The sequence below is a fragment of the Hypanus sabinus genome, chromosome 8 (genome assembly GCF_030144855.1).
Source record: "Hypanus sabinus isolate sHypSab1 chromosome 8, sHypSab1.hap1, whole genome shotgun sequence".
NCBI lineage: Eukaryota > Metazoa > Chordata > Chondrichthyes > Myliobatiformes > Dasyatidae > Hypanus > Hypanus sabinus.
In genome coordinates this window covers 92,694,595-92,720,372 of record NC_082713.1, presented here as the reverse complement: position 1 = coordinate 92,720,372, position 25,778 = coordinate 92,694,595, and the positions used below count along the sequence as shown (strand labels likewise).

Here is a 25,778-nt window from a genome sequence, read left to right as displayed (position 1 = left end):
ATCCAACAATAGGTGTTAAAGATAAGTTGAACAAGTAACTGCACTTCTTTTACAAGAGCATATTAACACGTTTTGGTGCCTTAGCACCCTCTAAACAGCAATGAGAAGCACAAACCAAAATGATCACTTTACATATGCTGTTCAATGAACAACCACATTTTTAGATTGAAAGCAGTAGACATTAAAGAACATAATTAAGCCAGATGTGTTCTTATTGTTTCATTTCAGGAAACCATTCATAAACAAGCGTACGTGAAAAGAGAAAGCCTAGCAGATGTTCCAACAGAGCGGACTGACCGAGCTTAACCCACCGAGGATCTCTCAGTAATATTCTACTTCCAGCCTAGTGAAGTGGATCCCATAATGTAAGGGAATTGGCGGCCCTGGAGACCTCAACAATGCAGTCCGGTAAACGCTGCACCAGGTAGGCCACAGCCCACGTCCACACTGTAACACGCCTTGCTTATCCGGCTGATAATACCTCACATCCAATACAAACTTGTTTCTTGGTAACGGGACTGGCTATAATATTCATTCAGTTGTAAATGCCTAGTCGCCAGGTTTAAAGTAGCAGAACGCCTCCATATTTCTTCCGCCCCAGATAAGCTCTTTAAAGTCGTTGAAAACCAGCTGCAGCGTTGGCTATTGGTTGGTTCCAATGTCAGTCAATCAGCTGCTTCCTCCATCACGTTCATTTGCCGTAACTGAAAGAGTAATATAAAACGAATGTATCCTTCCGCCTGCGGGTTTCCCATCCTTCTCTCAAAGTAACGTCAGGCATCAAGACGCTGTTATTATAAACATTGTCGCGCCTTGGTAACTGAGCCGTCCCGCATATTGGCTAAGGAAGGCTGGGGCGGAGGGGAGGGGGAAGACGGGGGATTAGATGTGTACGGCGGAGGATAACGCGGTGGACGGTGAGGCGGCCGTGCCCTGGATGGCGTGTGGCGTAGGGGCCGCAGACAGGGCAGCGAGTCAGCGCCAGCGCCAGCCCCAGCCCGGCCTCGACATGTCCGACAAGCACCCCGATTGCAGCCGGGTGTCGCAACTGGAGTGCGGTGGGTGTCCGGGGCCGGTTGATATTAGAGATGGGAGGGTAGCGGCGAGATACAGGACCATTTTTTTCCGGTCAGATTCGGCGCCCTGTTGACTTACTCATTTCTTTCTTCTTTTCCCCTCCCCTCATCCGGCAGAACTCTACTACCTGATAGCCCGTTTCCTCATGTCTGGGCCGTGTCAGAAGTCAGCACGGGTAAGTACAACCGAGCGAGCCGCAGCCTCTTGTTTTTTGCTCTTGTACTTGAAAGTCCTGACTCACTCTGCCTCGTTCCGCGCAGGTCCTGATCCAGGAGCTCGAGGAGCACCAGGTAAGGGCGGCAGCTACCCCTTCGTCCTGCGTTAGCATTTCCTCTTTGCTCCCCGGTCTCACAGCCTTCATCTCTTCCCTTGTTTCCTTCCTCAGTTGATCCCCCGGCGTCTAGACTGGGAAGGGAAGGAACATCGCAGAAGCTTCGACAATCTGGTGAGAGTTTACAAACTACTCGGCGTAAAATAAAACCGAAACATGTTTTTTAAAAAAATGGTAGTTGAATCTCCCGCAAAAAGTTGTTTTTAATATATATAGAAAAATCCCGATATTTATATCAAATGACTTTTAAAGACATAACTCATACGATTAAAATTGTTATTTACTCCGTTCAGACTGTTGTAGATGCACAAAAACGACGTGAAACATTGGGTAAGATGAAATGAAAGAAAGTGATTTTGTTAAAAAATTGTGGGCAATATTGTAAGATATGAAGTTACGTAGGGATACTCCAATTTCGTCCAATGAGAAAGAATCGCCTCTGATATGCGGTGGTTATTGAGTGAAATGGGACGTCACCTTCCATTGGATGCTTGGCAAACTGGCTGTGTTACAGGAAACTGATGTCGATCACGTCTACCACTTCATTAGCATTGCCTTATACTGACTGCATATGAGACAGCTGGAATATCTCAGAACACTGACTAGACCATTGTTTGCCATCGTTTTCCCATATAGGTTAGCTTTGGAATTGTTTTAGTCATTTAAAAGATGCTTAAGTAGTTAGTGGTACCTATGAGCCCATCCCTCATTATTTCGTTAATAATCAAAAGGATAAAGGATTCCTTAGAATTGGTGCAAATAAGAATGTAGCGCTGCTTGGGAATGAAAGCGATTATTTCTCTTCGGGTCTGCCCTTTTATTTCTAATATGGGAGTGGTATACATCTTTTAGTGAATAAATTAATGTTTATTATTTTTGCTTTGTGTTCACATTCATTGAACTAAAATGGATTTTATTCTTGCTTACATACTCTAGTAGATGGATTTTTACTCACATGCATTTTAAGAAATACTGTGTGCTAGATTCTTAAAATCAATGTTTTCATACTGAATTTTAAGGTATTTAAATGTGAGATTTTTTCTGTTAATTTTGTCAAAACTAGAAACGCTGAAGAATAAACTCTTCATTGCTATTGTTGAATTTTCATTAACACATCACTAACTTATATTTATTAATAGAACTATCTAGACATAGGTGAAACCTTTTTATTATATTATGGACCAGGAATGAGCCCCTACTGAAGATTCTAAGGAATTCCCATTTATGTGGTATTATTGGTAATTTACTTCATTTTTAATACCATATCATAGGTGAAGAATCAGCATAAGGGAAGGAGATTGTTGTGGCTGTGTGATGCTGCAACAACTTCTCATCCAATGTCAGCAAGAACAAGGAGCTGATCAGGAAGGAGGAAACTGGAGATCCGTGAGCCAGTCCCAATCGCCGGGGGGGGGGGGGGGGGGGGCGGCGCGATCAGAGTTGAAGAGAGTCAACAAATTCATCACATTGGAGGATCTGACTTGGTTTTAGCATGCAAGTGCTGTTATGAAGAAAGCACACCAGTGTCTGTACTTTCTCAGAAGTTTACGAAGATTCGGCATGTCATCTACAACTTTGACAAACTTTTATAGATGTATGGTGATGTATCATGCATCATGGTGACTGATTGCATCATGCCCTTGAAAAGCCTACGAAAAGTGGTACAAAAAGTAAAGTCCTCCTCACCACTGAGCACATCTACGTGGAGCCCTGTCGCAGGAAAGTAGCATCCATCATCAAGGACCCCCACCATCCAGACCATTCTCTCTTCTTGTTGTTGCCATCAGGAAGAAGATACAGGAGGCTCAGGACCCACGCCACCAGGTTCAGCTTCAGTTATTACCCTTCAACCATCAGGCTCTTGAACCAGAGGAGACAACTTCATTCGTTCCATCACTGAACTGTTCCTGCAGACTGTGAACTCACTTCCAAGGATGCTTTATTGCATATTCTTGGTATTTGTTTAATTATTTATTAATATTCTGTTTTTCTTGTTTTTACTCATGTTGTCTTTTTCAAATTGGTTGGTTGTCAGTCCTGTTGGGTGCAGTCTTTCATTGATGCTATTGTGTTTCTTATATTCACTGTGAATGCCTGCAAGAAATGAATTTCAGGGTTGTTTATGGTGTCATGTGCTTTGATAGTAAGTTTACTTTGAACTTTGAACATTTTAGTGGCTGGCCTTGCATCCCCTTTGAACTTACTACATGTAGTGCTTGAAACCATTCTCCCTTTCCCAGTCTGTAGCTTTTTCTGATTTGGATTTATAGATCTGAGAGAGAATTGGGCTTTTATTGAGTCATAACACATGCCACAGACAGAACGTGTCCTTGATGTGCTGTCATGGAGTTGGCTTTAAAACTTAAAGCTTGTTTAGTGGTTGTCATGTGACTTGAAGGAATTGATTTAATCATGTTGCAAAGTATTTGAGTAGTATAAACTTTTTAATTCTGAAGTCTATTTCTGGCAATTTAAAACTTGGTAAAGTTGTTATTACACAATTTTTGGGCTATAATTGGAGTAATATTTAAGATGAATTGTAGGCTACCAGTGATTTATTTTTAAAATTTGATGTAGTAGACAGTGCATTGGATTCTTAGTTAATTTCATGACTTGTCTCAAGTACAGTGATGGAAATCAAAGGAAAGGAAATGGTAATCTCTATTAGCTCTGCAATAAGTAAGGACAAGTAGCATTTGCTGCTTTAGTAGATTTAACCAGAGTGATTGATTCTGTGAGTAGTATGCACTTTACCCAATAATGGTTATTCCCCCAGAGGTTTCCATTTGTACCTTTCATAGTCCACATAAGTCTTTACAGTTTGGTGGCTTCTGATAGTTTTGAGATGAAGAATTGAGTAAAATTATATTATTTTAATTTCTGGCCATCTTTTGGCACTCCCTACAAGGAAAACCTATCTTGATACTCAGATGAAAAGCCTTCCAGTTTCTATAGATTGAAAGTTCAGATGAAATTGCAGCAACATCTGATCAGAGACCTCCTATGCTAATATGCTACATTTGTTACTTGGATAAAGGCCAACTTAAATTGCTCAATTTTTATGATTTTTTTTCCATGTGTGCACTATGTTCTCATTTAATACCAGTGTCAGAAAACATAGTTGTGGGTAAGGCAGTCACGCCCTGCAATCCTTCACTCAAAATGGTGAAGGAATCTCGTGTTCATTGAGACATAATGACTCCCATCAGAAGACCTAATAGATACTGTAAAACGGAAAGGCAGTCAATGCCTTTGGCTGAATTGGCCAAACTGGTTTGTACAATTAATAAATTTGCTGAACTTGCAAGACTGAGATGTTGATTTGTTTTTTTTTGTGATTTATTTTTTATTGAAGTTCATCATCAAACATTTCCATAAGATGTATTTCAGACGTTGTACGTATATATCATATAATCATGTATATTACAAATCTCCACAAAGTATTTATCTGAGGTGTACACTTAAAGAAAAGAGTGGAAAGAAAAAACAAGCAAACGGAAAAAACTATATACAAGTAGGGAGTGATCTTTTTTTTTACAACATGTTGATTGATTTGTGAGAATAAAATCAGGCCTATGAGGCATTATGTAGTTAAACCATTTTTCCCCAGTATAAATCAAATTGTTCCAGCTTTTGATTAACAGATGCTGTTATCTTCTCCATTTTGTAGATGTCCAATGTAATTTGCATCCATGCATTTAAAGTTGGGCTCTTCTGTGATAACCATTTCCTAGTAAGAGTCTTTTTACCAGCCACCAACAGTATATTCATTAAATATTTATCTCTTTTCAACCATTCTTGAGGTATATATCCAAAATATATGGTCTTACTCTCCAAGGGTATTTCACATTTAAAGACGTCTTGTAGGGCATTGTGTATCCCCCTCCAATAGTTTTTGATAACAGGGCAGTCCCAAAAAATATGGTAATGATTTGCATTTTGATTTCCACAATTTCTCCAGCAAACTGGGAGGTTACTATCATAATGGGATTTCTGAGAGGGTGTAATAAAATATCTTATCAAGTTTTCCATCCAAACTCCCTCCATTTCTGTGAACTTGTATACTTCCATTGATAACTCCATATTATTGTCCATTCTTCCTCAGATATAATTATCCCTCCTTCCTTCTCCCATTTTGTTTTAATGTATGAAGTCGAATGTGTTTTAAGATTTGACAACCCCTTATACGTGCTTGAAATGATTTTACTACCATTATCTGAATTATATGCTTTTCTAAATAGCTCTATCAAGCATGTACTTGGCTTGGTTACATTTTTAAGTGTCTTATTAACATATTGTTGCATTTGTAAATACTGATTAAAAAATCTTTTTTTTAATAAGTGTTTCTCTTTCAGCATTTCAAAACTGAACAGTGTTCCTTCTTTCATTATGTTGCAAAGAACTGTTATTCCTTTAGCTGTCCGGTCCTTAAATCTAGCATCCAATTTGGTGTAAACTCTGAGTCATATGCACACCATTTAAGAATTGCAATATTTCCCTCTAGATTATATTCTTTTATAGTAGTTTTCCATATTTTAAGAGTCAGTTTCACCCATGTGTTATCAATAGTATTTATGTACCTTTGCAGGTTGTTATCAGCCAAAATTGCTTGTATGGGGATGGGAAGTACCTGCTCCTCAATGTTTTTCCATTGAGTGTCATATGATAGGTTGCACCAACATATCACAGCTCTCAACTGTACTGCAAAATAATAATCTCTAAGAGAAGGTAGGCCCCATCCCCCCCCCCCCTTTCCTTTGCTAATTGCAAAGTTTTGAGATGGACTCGAGGCCTTTTACCCTGCCAAATATACCTTGATAACATCTTGTTCCGTTCATTGAATTGATTTTGAATAATCTCTATTGGTAGGGTCTGAAAGAGATAACAGTCTGGGCAGTATATTCATTTTAATAGACTCAATCCTTGAACTGAGACTGGAAAAAAGATATCAGGTTCCATCTTGTCATATCTTTTTTAATTTTTTTATATATAGGCTGATAATTACATTCTGATAATTTTGCAAAATCTTTTGGCATAATGATGCCCAAGTATTTGAAAGACTCTGTGTGCCATGCCCAGGGGTATCTACTTTCAATTTCTCTTGGTGGGCTATTGGTTTTTATCTATGTTGATCTTGTATCCTTATAATTGACCATATTGTTCAAAGGATTGCATCAATTTAGGTAAAGATTATGTTGGTTGCCCTATATAGATCAAAATGTCATCTGCGTAACAAGGCAATTTATGCTCTGTCCCTTTAATAGTAATTCCCCCGATATCTTCATTTTGTCTGATGTATTGAGCTAATGGTTCCAGATATAATGCGAAGAGTAGCGGTGACCTTGCACAACCCTGTCTCGTGCCCCTTTCTCGAGTAAGACTATTTGATAAATATCCATTGATTTTGATCCTAGCAGTAGGATTGTCATATAGTGTCCGTTTAGTTTTAATAATTGTGTCTTGGAAACCAAATCTATGTAAAACTCTGTAATGAAAATTCCAGTTAATCGAATCAAAAACCTTTTCAGCGTCCACGTTTATCACTATTGCTTCTATTTTATTTTTTTTTGTATATGATCCATAATGTGAAGGGTCCTTCGTATTTTGTCTTGTATCTGGCGTTGTTCTATAAAACCTGTCTGATCATTACGTATCAGTATGGGTAGAAACTCCTCTAATCATTTGGCCATGATGGAGGTAAATAATCTATAATCTACATTAAGAACGGATATTGGTCTTAATGACCTGCATTCCATATTATCCTTGCCTTCTTTCGGTATAGCAGAGATTATCGCTTCTTTCCAACTGGGTGGCATTTGTGCGTTTGTTTGGAGCCCAGTTCAGTGTGGGGAGTAAAAGAGGAATTAACTCATTTTTAAATCCTTTGTACCACTCTGCGGTATCCCCATCTGATCCTGGTGACTTGCTTAATTTAAGCCTACTAATTGCAGCTTTTAATTCAACTTCAGTTATGTCAGCAGTCATTATTCTATTTTGTTCTTCACTTAAAGTAGGTAACTCTAGAGAATTTAAGAAGGTGTCAATTTGGGTTATGTTTCCCCCCAGAACTTTGGAATATAGACTTTTGTAAAATACTTCAAAAGCTTCTTGAAGTGATACATGTCAAAAGATTACTGAAGTCATATGCCAAGCATTTTAAAGAATCAGGATCAAGTTGATCATCACTGAAATTTGTTATGTGGTAGTAGTACAGTGCAATATGTAAAATATGCTATAATCTACAAAAAAGATAGTGTAAAAGATAATGGGGTAGAGTTCATGGAATGTTCAGAAATCTGATGGTGGAGTGAAAGAAGCAGTTCTTGAAATATTGAGTATGTGTCTTCGGGCTCCTGAATTACTACCTCATGAAGAGAACATGTTCTGATTGATGAAGATGGATGCTGTTTTCTTGAAGCATTGCCTCTTGAAGATATCCTCAGTGGCAGGGAGGGTTATAAAAGGAGTTTGCAACCCTGAAACGCAGATGATAATAATTGAAAAATGGTAGTTGTTGACAGTGATCTGATTCCCTTGCTAAGGATATGCCACCAATTCAGTGAGTAGTTTCAGTTCCCTGGTTGATTCTATTGCCATAGACAGGGACACAACTATTGATTTGCTTACATAATTCATCAATTATTTTATCAGTTGAGGTATATTTGGCAGACACTATCTTTCCAGAATTGACTTGGTTAGTTATCATTCGAAATGCAGCACTTGATAAGGCTTCATCAGAACTTGACAGCTGTATGCCTATCACCTACAGATGGGAGGATGCCAGATGACTATTCCAATGCAAGCTATTGGACATTCATAGTGAATTGGGTATTAAATATCCTTCCTTGCAAACTCATATTAAATTGTATTAGAGAAAGGAAAACAATAAAAACAAGGAAATACATTGTGAATTAATTTCATAAGTATTGTGTAGCAGGAAAGCTGCTAATTTTGTTTGCAGTTAGCATGCATTTAAATTTTTACTGAAATTCATGTGTGATTATAGGTTCTTATGTTTACATATGGAATAGCACTTCATGAACAATGTTCAAACAAAATTCTTGAGGGACTCAGCAGATCAGGCAGCATCCGAGAGGGGAATAAAGAGGCAATATTTCAGGCTGAGACCCTTCATCAGGACTGTGTTCAAGATTTTCAGCATCTGCAGAATGCCTTGTGTTCATGAATAATGCAAATGTGCAACTATTAGAAACAATTTATGTTTGTTGATTTTAGGTTTCAGCCAACAAACATGTTTCTTCAGATCACTTGTTGCAGATTTGTCAACGAATTGGCCCCCTTTTGGATAAGGAAATCCCACCTAGTGTTCCCGGAGTGAAAACCTTGCTCGGAGTTGGGCGGCAATCATTGTTGCGGACTATAAAAGGTAAATAAAAATGGATGATGCATTATATTTAAGTATTATTTTGACAGTGCTTTTGGTGAAGAAGTTATAGATGTGCTTTTAATTGATTTGGTTATTTAATATAAATATTCAAAAGACAGCGGATTGGAAATTTTTTTAGCTTTAGAAAATCTATTCAAGGGATTCTTTAAATGACATTCTAATTGACAAAAGCACTACCTTTGAAAGCACATTCCGGCTTGTCATTATTGTAGCTAATTTGGACAAATATTTGAATGTGAGTTAGTTATTTTGATAGAGGATCAGGTTTGTAGTTCACAAGCCTCCACATTCTTCCTGTAGTGGGGCGACCAGAATTGAATACAGCACTCCAGATGCGATTATAAAGCTGCAGTATAATGTCATGACTTGAACTCATTGCTTCAACTAATAAAGGCAAGCATTGCCATATGCCACCTTAATTACTCTATCAATTCTTGCAACCACTTTCAACTGATGGACTTGGAACCCAAGATCCCTCTGGATGGTAATACTGTTAGGGTCCTGTCATTAACACAGTTCTTTCTCTTTACATTTGATTCCCCCAAGTGCAACACTTCACACTTGCATGGATTAACCTCTATCCATTGTTTCTCTTCTCTTATCTGCAAATGATATATATCCTGCTGAATCCTTTGTCAGTCTTCGGCACTATGCAGAGCATCACCAAATTTTGCACCACCTGTGGACTTACTAACTCATTCATCCTTGCTTACATCGAAGTCATATACTAGTTCCAGTGCAGATCCCAGCGCAACATCTGGACACAGACCTGCATCTGGAATGAATCCTATTGTCTGCAACCCTTTTATTATCTGTCAGAAAGCAAATTCTGAGTTCAAATACCGTCTATCTGGATCCCATACATCCTAATCTTTTGGATGAGTCTGCCATAAGGAGTCTTGTGAAGCGTCTTACTTAAATCCATGTAGAAGTCCTCTACATCTTAATCTTCATGGATCACCATCATCTCAAAAAAAAACAAATCAAATTTTTTTGCAAAGGAGATAATGGGAACCTTCAGGAAGCAGTAATCATAATTATTCACCCTGCAGTTTGAGAGGGAGAAGCTAAATTTGGGTGTATTGGTATATAGTTGAGTAAGAGTAACTCCAGGGACATTGGCGAGGAGCTGGCCAAGGATGATTGAAAGGGGCCACTAGAAGGAATAACGATAGAGTAGCAGTGGTTGGTGTTGTGCAAAATTCCAAAGAAGAAGCCACCTAAAGGAATGATGATGCAACCATTAAAAACAAAGGAGAAAGCATACTATATTGCAAAAATTAGTAAGAAGCTAGAGGATTGTGAAACCTAAAACCAACAGAAAGAAACTGAAAAACTTTAAGAGGAGAAACAATGAAAGGATTTTTCAGTTGTATAAAGAATTAAAGAGAGGCAAGAGTGGGTATCAGACTGCTGGAAAATGATGCTGGAAAGGTAACGATGGGGGTACAAGCTGAATAAGTATTTTGCATCAGTCTTCACTGTGGAAGACACCATGCAAGAAATTCAAGAGTATCAGTGGGCAGAAGTGAGTGTAGTTGCTATTATTAAAGAAAAAGTGCTTGGGAAGCTGAAAAGTGAAGATAGATTAATCATTTGGACCAGGTGGATAATACCCCAGGTTTCTGAAAGAGGTCGCTGAAGTGACTGGAGACATTAGAAGTGATCTTTCAAGCATCAAAAGATAGCTCAAAGAATTCCATCAGATTTGTCAGGCAAGATTCTCCCTTAAGGCAACCATGCCGGCTTTGGCCTATTTTATCCTGTGCCTCCAAGTATCCCGAAACCAGGTCTTTTAACAATCGACTCCAGCACCCTCCCAGCCACTGGAATGAGGCTAACTGGCCTATAATTTCTTGTCTCTTGCCTCCTTCCTTCTTTTAAAAAGTGAATTGACATTTGTGATTTTTCAGCCCTCCAGATGATAGAGCTGAGGCTGAACTAGCAGATTTGAAAGTAGCTGATGGGTGCAACATGAATGTAAGGAATGATAGCCAATGATTGGGTGCAAATTGAGTTAAATTTTACCACAGAGACAAAACTCAAAAGGGCAAGGAATGCAAACTGAAGATGCTGTATTTAAATGTGCAAAGCATTCGGAATAAAGTGGATGAACGTGTGGCGTGAATAGAGACTGGTCAGTGTGATGTTGTGGGCATCACTGACTTGTGGCTGAAAGAAGGCCATATTTGTGAGCCTAACATCAAAGGATATACTTTGTATTGAAAAGACATGGGTCCTTTCAGTAGAAGGCATAGGTGGTGGTGCGGCTCTGTTCGTAAGAGATAGAATTACATCTTTAGAAAGAGCTGACCTAGGGTCAGAGAATGTTGAATGTCGATGGTGTTAAGAAACTACAAGGGTTAAAAAGCCATTTTGGGAATCATTTAGGGCTCCAAGCAGCCAAGATCTGGGATTGAGATTGCAAAGGGAGCTGAAAAGGTATTTAATAAGGATAATTTCACAACTGTAATGAATTTCATTATGCAAGAGGAGTGGGAAAATCAGGTTGGTGTAGGATCACAAGAGAGGGAATTTGTTGGATGCCTAAGAGATGGCTTTTTAGAGCAGCTTGTGCTTGAGCCTACTAGAGGAAAGGCTATCTTAGATTGGGTGTTGTGTTATATCCCAGATCTTATTAAGGAGCTTAACAGAAAGGAACCCTTAAGAGGTAGTGATCACAATATGATTGAATTCATACTGCAATTTGAGAAGGAAATCATATCACATGTATCATTACAATGAAACAAAGGGAATTACAGAGGCATGAGAGAGGAGCTTGCCCAGGTGGATACTACTGGGGATGACGGCAGAGCAGAGCTGTCTGAAATTTCTGGGAATAGTTCACAAAATAGGATAGATATGTTTCACAGAAGTAGTAATACTCAAATGGCAGGAGTAGGCAACCATGGCTGTCAAAGGAAGGCAAATGAAAGGAAATTATAGGCCAGTTAGTCTCACCTCAGTGGTTGGGAAAGTGTTGGAGTCCATTATTAAGGATGAAGTTTCGGGGTACCTCACAAGATAAAATAAGCCAAAGTCAGCATGGTTTCTGTAAAGGGAAATCTTTCCTGAAAAATCTGTTAAGAGTTCTTCGAGGAAGTAACAGGCAGGTTGGACAAAGGAGATACAGTGGATGTCATTTACTTGGATTTTCAGAAGGCATTTGATAAGATGCCGCACATGAGGCTGCTTAACAAGATAAAATTTCATGGCATTACAGGAAAGATACTGGCATGGATTGAGGAAGGCTGACAGGCAGGAGGCAACGAAGAGGAATAAAGGGCGCCTTTTCTGGCTGGTTGCTGATGACTAGTGATATTCCTTAGAAGTTTGTTACTTCTCATGTTCTTTGTCAATGATTCAGATAATCGAATTGGTGGCTTTATGGCAAAGTTTGGGTATGATACGAAGAAATGTGGAGGGGTAGGTAGTGCTGAGGAAACAATACAATTGCAACAGACAAATTGGAGGAATGGGTAAAAAAGTGGCAGATGAAATATAGTGTTGGGAAATGTATGATAATGCATTTTGGTAAAAGGAACAATACTGCACATTTACCTGAATGGATCACACATCAGAGGTGCAGAGAGACTTAGGAGTCCTTGAGCAAGACTCCCAGAAGGTTAATTTACAGGTTGAGTCTGGGTAGAAAAGGCAAATGCAATGTTGTCATTTATTTCAAGGGGAACAGAATATAAAAGCAAGGAGATAATGCTGAACCTTTATAAGACACTAGTTAGGTTGCATTTGGAGTATTGTCAACAGGTTTGGGCCGCTTATCTCAGAAAGGATGTGTTGTTAATGGAAGGAGTCCAGAGGCAGTTCATGAGGATCATTCTGGGAATGAAGGGGTAAACATATGAGAGGCAATTGGCAGCTTGGGCCTGTACTCACTGGAATTTAGGAGAATGGGTGGGGATCTCATTGAAACCTACTGAATGTTTAAAGGACTTGATAAGGTGGATGTGGAGAGGATATTTCCTATGGTGGGGGTATCCAGAACTAGAGGGCACAGCCTCAAATTTGAGAGGTGACCTTTTAGAATAGATGTAAGGAAGATGAGGAAGAATTTTTTTTTAAGCCAGAGACTAGTAAATCTGTGGAATGCTCTGCCACAGACTGTGGTGGAGCCAAGTTCTTGGGTTCTAAAGTTCTAAAGCCAAGTTCTAAAGTGGAGATTGGTAGTTTCCTGTTTGGTCAGGACATCAAAGGATATGATGAGAAGGCAGGCGTGTGGGGTTGAGTGGGATCCGGGATCAGCCAGGATGGGATGACAGAGTAGATTAGATGGGCTGAACGGCCTAATTGTGCTCTTGTCTCTTGTGGTCTGACAAATTTGTTGGAATTCTTTTTGGAAATAATAGGCACCATAGACAAAGGAGAGTCAGTGGATGCTTGAGAAGGTGGTGTATGTGAGGCTGCTAAAGAATGTAAGAGCCCATGGTATTACAGGAAAGATGTTAGTATGGACAGAATATTTGCTGATCAGCTGAAGGCAATGAATGAGAATAAAGGGTGGCATTTTTGTTTAGCTACTGTTCATTACTGATGTTCTGCATTGGTCAGTGTTGGCTCTGCTGCTTTTCACATTATATGTTAATCTGGATGATGAAATTCATGACTTCGTGGCTAATTTTGTAGTTGACACAAAGGGAAGTAATGTTGATGAAGTAGGGAATCTGCAGAAGGATTTGGCAGACTCGGAGAATTGGCAAAGAAGTGGCGGATGGTAGGGAAGTGTACAATCATGCACTGTTGTGATAGGAATAAAGGCATGGCCTACTTTTTAAATTGGGTGTGAATAGAGAAATTGGAGGTTCAAATGGACTTTGGAGTCTTAGTTGAAGTTAATTTCCTTAAAGTTAACTTGCAGGTTGTGTTGGTAAGTAAGAAAGGCAAATGCAATGTTAGCATTCATTTTGAGAGGATATAAAAACAAGTATGTATTGCTCAGTCTTTATAAGCCATTGGTCTGACTATATTTCAAAGTAAAGTTGGAAGTATGTTTATTTCCAGAATGTATATATATATGTCACCATGTACGACCCTGAAGTTCATTTTCTTGAGTGCATACATACTAAATCCAAGAAACATTAGAATCATTGGAATATCACACCCAACAGGATGGACAAAACCAAATGTTTAAAGGACAATAGCCTGTGTAATATGAAAGAGAGAATAAAAAAACCCACAGAATATATATTCAGAATGTGAGGTGAAGAATCCCTGAAAGTGAGTCCATTGGTTGTGGGAATGTTTCAGTGATGGGGCAAATGAAGTTATTCCCTTTGCTTAAGAGCCTGATGATTGAGGGGTAATAGCTGTTCCTGATCTTCAAGTAGATGTGCTCATTGGTGGCATAGGGATTACCATGATGGACTAGGCTGTATCCACTATTTTCTGTAGGATATCCTGTGCAAGAACATTGGTGTTTTCATAACCAGGTTGTGAATATACTCTCCACCATATATCTATGGTTATGCTGAATCTTTGCAAACTTTTAAGGAAGTAGAGGTAATGCCGTGCTTTCTTTGTAATTGCACTTGTGTGCTGGGCCAGGACAGATCCTCTGAAATGATTACACTGAGGAATTTAAATTCGCTGATTTAAATCGCTGATCCACCTCTCCACCTCTGATCCCCTGATGACGATTTTTTCATGAACCTCTGCTTTCCTTTTGAAGTTAATAACCAGCTCCTTGGTCTTGCTGACATTGAGTAAGAGGTTGTTTTTATGGTACCACTCATCCAGATTTTCAGTTGCCGTCCTTTCTGCTGATTTGGCACCACCTTTGATTTGACCAACAGCAGTAAATTTAAAAATGGAGCTATGCTTAGCCTCAGAGTCATAAGTTTAAGGTGAGTACACCAGGAGTTAAGTACTAAAGGGTATAGCCGCAGAATAGACAAGGGATAAGCTAGAATTTAGATGGAGAATCTGGAATCCTTGCCATAGATGGCTGTAGATGTAGTCATTGGGTATTTTTAAAGCAGAATTTAATAGTTTCTTGATCAGTAAGGGGATTAGTGGTTATGGGGAGATGCTATGAAAATGTGTTGAGTGGAAAAATAAATCAGTAGAGACTCAGTGAGCTGAATGGCCTAATTCTGATCCTGTGACTTATGCTCTTAGTTTCCCAATGCTCAAATTCCAACCCTATGAATCCTCTTCAATAGCTTCTTTGCTACTTGTATGAATCAGTCTATAGTTTACACAATTATCTGTATCTCCCTTCTTGAAAATGGAACAATATTACAGTCATCTGGGACCCTGTTTGTGGCTGCACAAGATCTTTATCAAGACATCATTAATCTCATCACTTGCTTCCCTCAATAACATGGTGTATGTCCCATCATGCTGTGGACTCTAGGGCTTTATTCATGTTCTTTCAAAGACCCAGCACTACCTCGTTCTTCATCTCAAAATGCCCTGATATTTTGGTATGCTCTGTGGTAATCTCACCATCCTCTACCCCCTTCACCTTGTCAGATACTGACTGAATGAAAGTACTCTGTTCATACCTCATCCACATTCTCTGTCTCTCAACACATTCTGTCTTTTATCCTTGAGTGGTATCCACTCTCTCGAGTTAATGCTCTTGTTCATAAATGTATTGGATGCTTGGGGATTTGCTTTAATAGCTACTTGCCAAGGACTTTCCTTGGCCCATCCTGGTTTTCCTAATTCACTTCTTGAATTCTTTTCTAGTTTCTTTACAACTTTCAAGGGCTTCATTTGAATTTAGCTTCTGAAACTTTATATATATATTCTTTCTTAGCTTGATTCACCATCTTTCTCTCATAATCCGATGTTCCCATCCTTATTCCTCTTGAGTACTGGAACATATGTGTCCTGTAGTCTGTGTAGTTCTTTAAACGCTCTCCATCTGTTAGATGTGGACTTGTCCTAATATAGTAATTCCCAGTTAAATATCCTTACATACTGTCTAATATTCTTGTAATTTACCCTGCTGCTGTTTAATATTTTCTCACAAGGTCCATACACATTCCAATTCATAGCACTCTTTAAAATTTAAGAAGTAGTGATTACTGTTTCTTATATGTTCTCCCACCGAAAGTTCAGTTACCTAGCTAGCTTATTTCCCAATTCCAGGTGCAGTATACTCATTTTAGAAACTGTCCTAGTGGATGCACCCAACAAATTCTGCCGAATTTAACGTCTTGGATAAGAAAATCCCAGTCTATATTGGGGAAATTGATGTTCCCCACTCACCAGCCCTACTTTTACACTGTTTTCCTAGTCTGCCTGTGCAATTGCTTCTCAGTGTCTTTGTGGCTATTCTGGGGTCTGTAGTATAATCCCATCAGAGTGATTGCACCTTTCTTATTTTTGAGTTGTACCCATGTAGATCCAGTGGTAGGAAAACTACTTGTGAGGGTGTGTGTGGGGTAGAATCAACTCATATTTGGACTCGGTGAATGGGCCCTCCATTATGTCTCCTAACTGCAACTTGATATTGACTTCAATATCAATAGTGCAACTTCAAGTCCGTCTTTTATCTTCTCCACTTTTTAAAAAGTAAAACATCAAAACAGTCCAGTGCATCTGTCAACTAAGTTTCTGTAATGGCTACAGAATCATAGTTTCATGTATTGATCTATCACTAAGTTTATTCACTCTTACCCTTACTACTCAGCATTAAAATAAACAACTTTCAACCTATCCATTCAATTGTGTGTATTTTGTTCTTTCTTACCTGGTCCTTCCTCTCATTCTCTTCACTTTCTGACCTGGTGCTTTGCTTCCCATCCCCCATTAAACTCGTTTTAACCCTTACAAGTAGCATCAACTAATTATTGGTTTTGGTGATTTGAAAAACCTGAAACCCTGTTTCTCCCCCCTCCCCCCACCACACCAGCGCCTCAGCCGCAGGTTCATCTCTTGTATTATTTTATTTCTGCCCTGATAAGCATATGGCACTGGCATAACCCAAAAGTTACTACCTTTGGGGTCTCTTTCCTAACACTCTATACTTATTACGCTGACCACATCCCTCTTTTTACTTTGTACCTATATCCTTGGTGCCAATGTGCACCATGACCTCTGGTTGCTCTCCATTCACTTTAAAAATGTTCTATGCCTGCTCCAACACATCTCGTGGTGGTAGTAAGTAAGTGTAGTTAAGAATTTGATTTGGCACTTTCCAACTATTTAGAAAGCTGATAGTTCAATTACTCTGCAAGTTACTACCATGCTGGCTTGGAAATGTACCACTGACCCTTCAGTGTTCAGAATTCTGGAGTTCTTTATCTAATAGCACTGGGAGTACTGATTTTAGCAGTCTGAATGTGGCTCTTTACCGTCTTCTGAAGTGCATAAATGCAAGCCTTGTCATTAGCACTTGTGTATTACAAATTAAATGTTGCTTTTTTTTACATCTACAGATTGCAAACATGTACTGTGGAAAGGTTCGGCCTTTGCTGCCCTTCATCGTGGAAGACCACCAGAACCACCTGTCAATTACGGAAAATCTCCAAATATTGGTAAGATGGAAAGGTTATTGGAAATTTAAAAATAAAAATCTCTCCATTTGATACATCCACATTTATTTTTGCATTACAAATTTGGAAGTTGGGTGGAATGGAGTGTAAATGACAGTGAGGCTCTTGAAGGCTGTTCGGTTCGCAGTCAGTATTTGGCAAGACGTATTCGAATGCTTAAGCAAGTGGAGAATAAAATTAGTACACATAAGTATGAGGCAGTGATCAATTCCAGAAAGATAGAATATACTTACCTTCCTATGAAGTTTATGGTATATCCAGTACATCCATGAGTGTATTTTTGGAGGTGGGTGAAATTAAATTAGTCCTACTAGAGCAGGTCGGAAGATGGGTATTCTTCAGTGGTAAGCAGGATCCCAGAATGGATCTCTCTATCACCCTACTAGCTGTTTTCATTTGTAATTCTCCTATCCATGCCAGTATGTTACTATCAATGCAATGAACAGGATCTTATGTGGTACTGTGGCGGCTCATTTCCTAGCGTATGCGAACCGACTCACAATTAGATAGCCTACGGGGGTTTGCGAGCACAGAGCTTTGGAGCCTCTTCGCCATGGGGGGCCGGTTGACAGAGGCTTAAAAGTGAGGCTGAAGTTTTCGAATAAAGTTTTTCCTTCGACTGCAGTTACCGACTCCGTGTCGTAATTTTAGCGCTGCTTGTAGCACACCGCTACAATTGGTGACCCCGACGGTCCAAACGATTTTTGGACCAGAAATGACCGACGCCGCCTCTGTTCATGCGGTTTCGTTGAAACTGCCGGGTTTCTGGACACAGCGCCCGGACCTATGGTTCCAGCAAGCCGAAGCCCAATTCCACGTTCGCCGGATCACCTCAGAAGACACCCGCTACTACTACGTGGTGGGCTCCCTCGACCAGGACACAGCTGCCCAGGTCGCGGAGTTCGTACAGTCGCCCCCGGCAGACGGCAAGTACACGGAATTCAAAGCTCTGCTCCTCAGGACTTTCGGACTCTCACGGCGCGAGCGGGCTGCCCGTTTACTGTACCTGGATGGCTTGGGCGACAGACCTCCATCGGCTTTAATGAATGAGATGTTGTCTCTGGCCGAGGGACACACAGGCCTCATGTTTGAGCAGGCATTCCTGGAGCAGCTGCCCGAGGACATACGCCTGCTGCTGTCCGACGCGGATTTCAGTGACCCCCGGAAGGTGGCAGCCCGGGCGGACTTGCTGTGGAACGCCAAAAAGGTGAGCGGGGCGTCCATCGCACAGATCTCCCAGCCACGCTCCCGGCAGCAAACCAGTCCAGGCCCGGCCGCAGAGCCCACTAACCCCCGGCCCAATGACCACTGGTGCTTCTACCACCAGCGGTGGGGCGCAGAAGCCCGCCGTTGCCGCCCACCCTGCAAGTTCCCGGGAAACGCCAGGGCCAGCCGCCGCTGATGGCTACGGTGGCTGGCCATCGGGATAGCCTCCTGTATGTGTGGGATAGCAGGTCGGGACGCCGCTTTTTGGTCGATACTGGGGCTGAGGTCAGCGTTTTACCTCCGACGGGTTACGACACCCGCAGCAGGGCACCGGGTCCCCCCCTGAGGGCCGTGAATGGCAGCACAGTAAGGACCTATGGCACCCGTCAGGTGCAGCTACAGTTCGGCCCCAGCCAGTTCACGTGGGACTTCACACTGGCCGCCGTAGCCCAACCGCTTCTGGGTGCGGATTTTTTGCGAGCTCACAGCCTGCTGGTTGACCTGCCCAGGAAGAGACTGGTACACGCCGAGACCTTTCAGACGTTCTCCCTGGGCGCGGCCCAGTTGCCAGCCCCTCACCTCGGCTCCATCACGCTGTCCGACAACAACTTCACCAGGGTCCTGGCGGAGTTCCCATCGGTTCTGGCACCGCAGTTCACAGCAGCCATGCCCAGGCACGGCGTACAGCACCACATCCCGACACAGGGACCACCCCTCCATGCCCGTGCTTGGCGGCTTCCCCCGGACAAGCTCCGACTGGCGAAGGAGGAGTTCCAGAGAATGGAGGAATTGGGGATCATCCGGCGGTCCGACAGCCCCTGGGCTTCCCCCCTGCACATGGTGCCCAAAGCGACGGGGGGCTGGAGACCGTGCGGCGACTACTGCAGGCTGAACGAGGCTACCACACCGGACCGCTACCCTGTGCCGCACATTCAGGACTTTGCGGCAAACCTGCACGGCGCCCGATCTTCTCCAAGGTCGACCTTGTCCGAGGGTACCATCAAATCCCGATGCATCCTGACGACGTCCCCAAAACGGCTCTCATCACCCCGTTTGGCCTCTTCGAGTTCCTCCGCATGCCGTTCGGCCTGAAGAATGCCGCACAGACGTTCCAGCGGTTAATGGACGCGGTGGGACGGGACCTGGACTTCGCGTTCATCTATTTGGATGACATCCTCATAGCCAGCGGCAGTCGTCAGGAGCATCTGTCCCACCTCCGTCAACTCTGCGCCCGACTGAGTGAGTACGGTCTTACAATCAACCCTGCCAAATGCCAGTTCGGACTTGATACCATTGACTTCCTGGGCCACAGGATTACTAAAGACGGGGCAACCCCTCTGCCCGCTAAGGTAGATGCGGTCCGCCACTTCCCCCGACCCACCACGATCAAAGGCCTTCAGGAATTCGTAGGTATGGTCAATTTCTACCGCCGCTTCCTCCCTTCAGCTGCCCGGATCATGCGCCCCCTGTTCGCCCTGATGTCGGGTCCGAGCAAGAACATTACCTGGGACGCGGAGTCCGCCGCCGCTTTCGTTCAAACGAAGGAAGCTTTGGCTGACGCCGCAATGCTAGTACATCCCAGAATGGACACCCCTACCGCCCTCACAGTGGACGCATCAAACACGGCAGTCGGTGGGGTGCTGGAGCAACTCATCGCAGGTCGCTGGCAACCCCTGGCATTTTTCAGCAAACACCTGCGGCCACCCGAGCTCAAGTACAGTGCTTTTGACCGGGAACTGTTGGCGCTCTACCTGGCAATCCGGCATTTCAGGTACTTCCTAGAAGGCCGGCCCTTCACCGCGTTCACGGACCACAAACCGCTTACCTTTGCGTTTACGAAAGCATCCGACCCCTGGTCATCCCGCCAGCAACGCCACCTGTCCTACATCTCTGAATACACAACGGATGTCCGGCACGTCTCGGGTAAGGACAATGTCGTGGCGGATGCGCTCTCTAGCCCTACCGTTCATGCCCTTTCCCAAGGGGTAGACTTTGAGGCACTGGCAGAGGCACAGCAGGTAGATGAGGAGATTCCGAGTTACAGGACTGCAGTCTCTGGTTTGCAGCTCCAGGACTTCCCCGTGGGCCCAGGTGAGAGGACCCTACTCTGTGACGTCGCCACCGGCCGGCCCCGTCCGGTCGTCCCCGCAGCCTGGCGGCGACGTGTTTTCGACTCCATTCATAACTTGGCGCATCCCTCCATCCGGACAACTGTCCGGATGGTTTCCAGCAGGTTCGTTTGGCACGGACTCCGCAAACAGGTCAGTGAATGGGCCAGAACGTGCATGCACTGCCAGACGGCCAAGGTGCAGCGGCACACCAAAGTCCCACCGCAGCAGTTCCATCCCGCCCACCGGCGTTTCGACCACATTCATGTGGATATCGTGGGCCCCCTGCCAGTGGCGCGCGGAGCGCGTTACCTCCTGACTATCGTGGACCGGTTCACAAGATGGCCAGAGGCGGTCCCGCTCACCGACACCACCTCCGAATCTTGCGCCCGAGCCCTGCTCGCCACCTGGATATCCCGCTTTGGTGTACCAGCCCACATTACCTCCGACAGAGGCGCCCAGTTCACCTCCAGCCTGTGGTCAGCTATGGCCAGCCTTTTGGGGACTCAGCTGCACCACACCACTGCCTACCACCCACAGTCGAACGGGCTAGTGGAGCGTTTCCACCGTCACCTGAAGTCGGCCCTCATGGCCCGCCTGCGAGGAGCCAACTGGGTGGACGAGCTTCCCTGGGTCCTACTCGGCATTCGCACAGCGCCCAAGGACGACCTGCACGCCTCGTCGGCCGAGTTGGTATACGGCGCGCCCCTGGCCGTCCCCGGGGAGTTCCTACCAGCCCCAAGGGGGCAAGAGGAAGCTCCCGCAGCAGTCCTGGGCAGACTTCGCGAGAAGCTCGGTAACCTGGCCCCCATACCCACTTCACAGCATGGGCGGCACCCGACCTGCGTACCCAAAGACCTACGGAACTAAGTTTGTGTTTGTACGAAGGGGCGGGCATCGGCCGCCGCTGCAGCGGCCATACGAGGGGCCGTTTACGGTGCTCCGGAACAACGGGTCCACGTTCGTGCTGGACGTTGGGGGGAAGGAGGAGGTTTTCACGGTGGACCGCCTCAAGCCGGCCCATGTGGACCTGGCGCAACCGGCCGAGTTTCCGGCGCCTCGGCGCAGAGGCCGACCTCCCAAGCAGGTTCTGGCCCAGGCTGTGGACATTGGGGGGTGTATCGCCGGTTCTGGGGGGGGGTTATGTGGCGGCTCATTTCCTAGCGTATGCGAACCGACTCACAATTAGATAGCCTACGGGGGTTTGCGAGCACAGAGCTTTGGAGCCTCTTCGCCATGGGGGGCCGGTTGACAGAGGCTTAAAAGTGAGGCTGAAGTTTTCGAATAAAGTTTTTCCTTCGACTGCAGTTACCGACTCCGTGTCGTAATTTTAGCGCTGCTTGTAGCACACCGCTACAGTACCTTATTAAATTCTTCTTGGACATTCACTTACACAACATCTAGTTATACCCCATATCCAATCTGTTTGCTACATCAAAAATCTGGATTGTTTTCATTAGAGTAAGAATGGATTTCTGTATGTATTTTTACTTTCTGTATGTGCTTCTGCTTATGGATTCTAGTATTTTTTACTCCACTGATAAATGTTAAGTTAACTTGTCTATGATTTTCGTGTTTTCTGTCTCCCATCTTTCTGGAATTGGGGTGTTTCAAACAGGGTAGACCTTTGCAGTATACAGGCAGTCCCTGGGTTACGTACGAGTTCCGTTCCTGAGTCCGTATTTAAGTCGGATTTGTACGCAAGTCTGAACAAGTACATCCGGTATTATTTAGCGTCAGTTAGTCAAACGTTTGTCTTGGTATATAGTATATATTTTAACTTTCTATGCATATAAAACACTTAAGAAACATATGTATTCCAATAATTAAACCACTGCATTGCTTAGTAATAATTGTAGCTTTCATCGGAGCAGGGCTTTTCACATACTCCATTATTCTCACTTTATCCGTTATCCTTTAAAATTGTTCTGATTGTTGACGGACTGTAGCCTAATGTTTTTCTGATGACCGATGGCGTTTCACCTCTTTCTAAACGCTTTATTATTTCCACTTTATTTTCAATCGCAATTGCTTCCTGTCAATGGAACAGAAACACTGCGGGCGGCGTCTGTGGGTCCCGAGCTCCGCCGGCTCCCGAGGTCTGCTGGGTCTTAAGGACCACCGCACGCTGTCAACCGAACAGAAACACTGCGAGCGGCGGGTCTCGAGCTCCGCTGGCTCCCAAGGTCTGCTGGGTCCTAATGACCACCGCGCTGAGACAGGCTGAATGGGACAAGTGGGGGCTGTGCAGGGTTTGGGTATTTGATCATCCACAATATTCCGTGTGGGAATTTAAAGTGGAGGTGGCAGTGTTTTCTTTTATGAGGTCATGTTGTAAGCTCGATATCAACCCGGCACGGATGGTACGGGAGTCATTGGATCGACATCAGCCTGGCACAGGAGCGGTCTGTTACTGGATCGAACTCGGAAATCTCCATTCTCCAACCCGGCGCTGATCTCACTGCTCCACCAGCTGACCGGAATGGGGGGGGGTGGGTGGAGTGGGGTCAGGGTGAATCTTACTAAGAGAATTTTAAGCCAAATACGAAGTTAAACACTCAACACGGTGTCAACGGCAACTACTTAAAATGGCGGACAATGTTGGGATCTGACAAAATGGTGGACGGCATACTCTTTCCTCGGTTCGTAAGTACGAGTCGTCTGTAAGTCAGACGTTCGCAACTCGGGCTACCTGTATAGATAATTTTGCAACTGCTCGACCAATATATCCATAATCTATGGAGTCACTTATCCAACCCCTCCCATTTGCCCATTATTTCTATTGGGTTGCTTTATTGTCTAATACTTCTTTAGTTTCAATTATTTCCTCCTCATTTATCTCAGCCAGTCTTTGCTCTTTTAAAAAGATTTTCTCAATAATTTTGCAGATATTCCAATACCATTTGATATTGCCCTTGTTAAGTCCTCTGCGTTGTTTTCTCTGTGTTCACAGGGGCAGAAGGGAAACCTATTAGGTTTAAGCAAAACATACAAAATGCTGAAGGAACTTAGCAGGCCAGGCAGCATCTGTGGGGGTAAAAAATAGCCCTGCTGAAGGTTCTCGGTGCGAAATGTCAACTGTACCTTTTTCCATATGTGCTGGCTGGCCTGCTGAGTTTCAGCATTCTATGTATGTGTTGCCTGGATTTCCAGCATTTGTACATTTTCTGTTGATCCTGATAGAAGTTTATAAGTTGGCAACCAGTATCTTTTTCCAGGGTTGAAATGTCTAATACTATAGTCTGCATGCATTTTTTATGCTAAGAGGGGTGTAAATTGTGAGCCTGAAGCAGTGTGCTACATGCAGTGCTAAAATAACGACACGGAGTCGGTAAACTGCAGTTAAAGAAAGATTTTATTCTAACTTCACAGCCTTGCTTTAAAGCCTCCCTGATCCCGCCCTCCCCGGGCGCGGATGCTGTAGGGGCACGTACTCACAATCCCCCGCAGGCTTTTCCCTTTGTTGGTGAAGCAGACCTGGTGCCCTTTTGGGACTGGCTTTTGTGCCGGCGCGCTGGCTATTTGTGAGCCGGTTCGAGTGTGCTAGGAAGTGGGTCGCCACAAGCCAATTTTTTTTTTATACTGTGATAGCTGCCTGGAATGCACTGCTGGGGTGGTGGTGGAGGCAGATGTGACTGAGGTATTTAACAGGCTCTTAGATAGGCACATGAACAGATGTGTAAGCAGAAGAGACTAATAAAATTTTAATTATTAGTGTAACTAGTACTAGTAAGTAAAATTTTACTAGTGTACTCAAGGCCCTGTTGCCATATCTCTATCTATTTATTTATCTATCTATCTATCTATCTATTTATTTATTAAGATAGCGTGTAGAACAGGCTGTTCTGGCCCAAAGCCTCACCACCCTGCAACCCACCTGTTTGACCCTAGCCTAATCACAGGACAACTTATAAAGACTAATTAACCTACTAACCCATGCATCTTTTGACTGTGGGAGGAAACAGGAGTGTCTGAAGGTAACCCATGCGTTCATGGGGAGAAACGTACAAGCTCGTTAGAAAGGATGTTGGAATTGAACTCCAGTCTCTGATGCCCCGAGCTGTAATAGTGTCATTCCACTGTGGCACCCTATTACTGTTCTGTGTTCTGTGAGTTTCCATAAATGGATCACCCTGCTCACAGAATGTCATTTTCATTTTAGAATCTTTTTATTAGTACATAATCTTCTACAGCTATAAAATGAGACAAAACTTCAACAGATTAATATGTATACAATTAATAAAGCTGAAGGAAAAAAAGCTTGGTAAAATAGAAAAATGGAAAAAAAAATTCATATATATATATAGGAAAAAGAAGGAAAAAAAGAACCCCATCTAACTAGGAAAAAAAACCCGCACTAACTACAAAAAAAGGGAAAAAAACCCATTAGGAATCAACCATCCTGGAGCAATATGTTTGACCATCTAAGTATAAAAAAAGTCATCAATCGCCATTTCATATTTATTTAAAAAAAAATTGGAAGGAAATCATATAGCTTAATTCAAATTAAATGATAATATTTGGCAAAAGAACCCCATCTTCTCTCAAAATCGAATCGAGGATCAAAAGTTCTGCTTCTAATTTTTTCCAAACTAAGACATAACATTACTTGAGAAAACCATTCAATTAATGTAGGGGAAGAAATATCTTCCCATTTTAATAAAATAGCCCTTCTTGCCAGTAGTGTAACAAATGCTATTACATGTTGATTGAAGACCAGATACCCTAAGTATGATGTGGAACTATTCCAAATAGAACAGTCAATCTATTAGGTTGTAAATTAATTTTCTACAATTTCTAAAGCTCTGAAAATAAAGATTTCCAAAACGATTTTAATGAAGAGCATGACCAGAACATATGTGACAAAGTAGCTACTTCAGTTATACATCTATCACAGTAGTTGTTGACACAAGGAAATATTTTAGATAGTCTCTGCTTTGTTAAATAATAACGGTGAACAATTTTAAATTGAATTAAACAATGGTTGGCACATATAGAAGAAGAGTGCCACGAGAAAGTGAGAAAAAAGATCTTGACAGTAGAAGTTGTTCTTCCAACCTGAGTGTGGCTTCACCTAGACTACCTGGACTACCTCTTCCCACCCTGTCTTGCAAAAATGCTAT

At 42.8% G+C, this 25,778-nt stretch overlaps 1 protein-coding gene across 4 annotated transcripts in view; it reads left to right on the top strand.

The window, feature by feature from the left end:
- Nucleotides 1–736: 736 nt before the first annotated feature.
- brwd3 (bromodomain and WD repeat domain containing 3) overlaps nucleotides 737–25,778 on the top strand; it is a 290,623-nt gene continuing 265,581 nt past the window's right edge. For 2 of the 4 annotated variants that reach the window (XM_059977490.1, XM_059977489.1), the window contains exons 1-6: nucleotides 753–1,058; nucleotides 1,194–1,252; nucleotides 1,338–1,367; nucleotides 1,463–1,522; nucleotides 8,645–8,795; nucleotides 17,225–17,323. In XM_059977490.1, coding sequence (XP_059833473.1) covers nucleotides 887–1,058; nucleotides 1,194–1,252; nucleotides 1,338–1,367; nucleotides 1,463–1,522; nucleotides 8,645–8,795; nucleotides 17,225–17,323 — 571 coding nt within the window. In that variant the 5' untranslated portion in view covers nucleotides 753–886. Of the gene's footprint in view, nucleotides 1,059–1,193; nucleotides 1,253–1,337; nucleotides 1,368–1,462; nucleotides 1,523–8,644; nucleotides 8,796–17,224; nucleotides 17,324–25,778 lie in introns of all 4 variants that reach the window. The other 2 variants (XM_059977492.1, XM_059977491.1) reach the window with 2 other exon arrangements.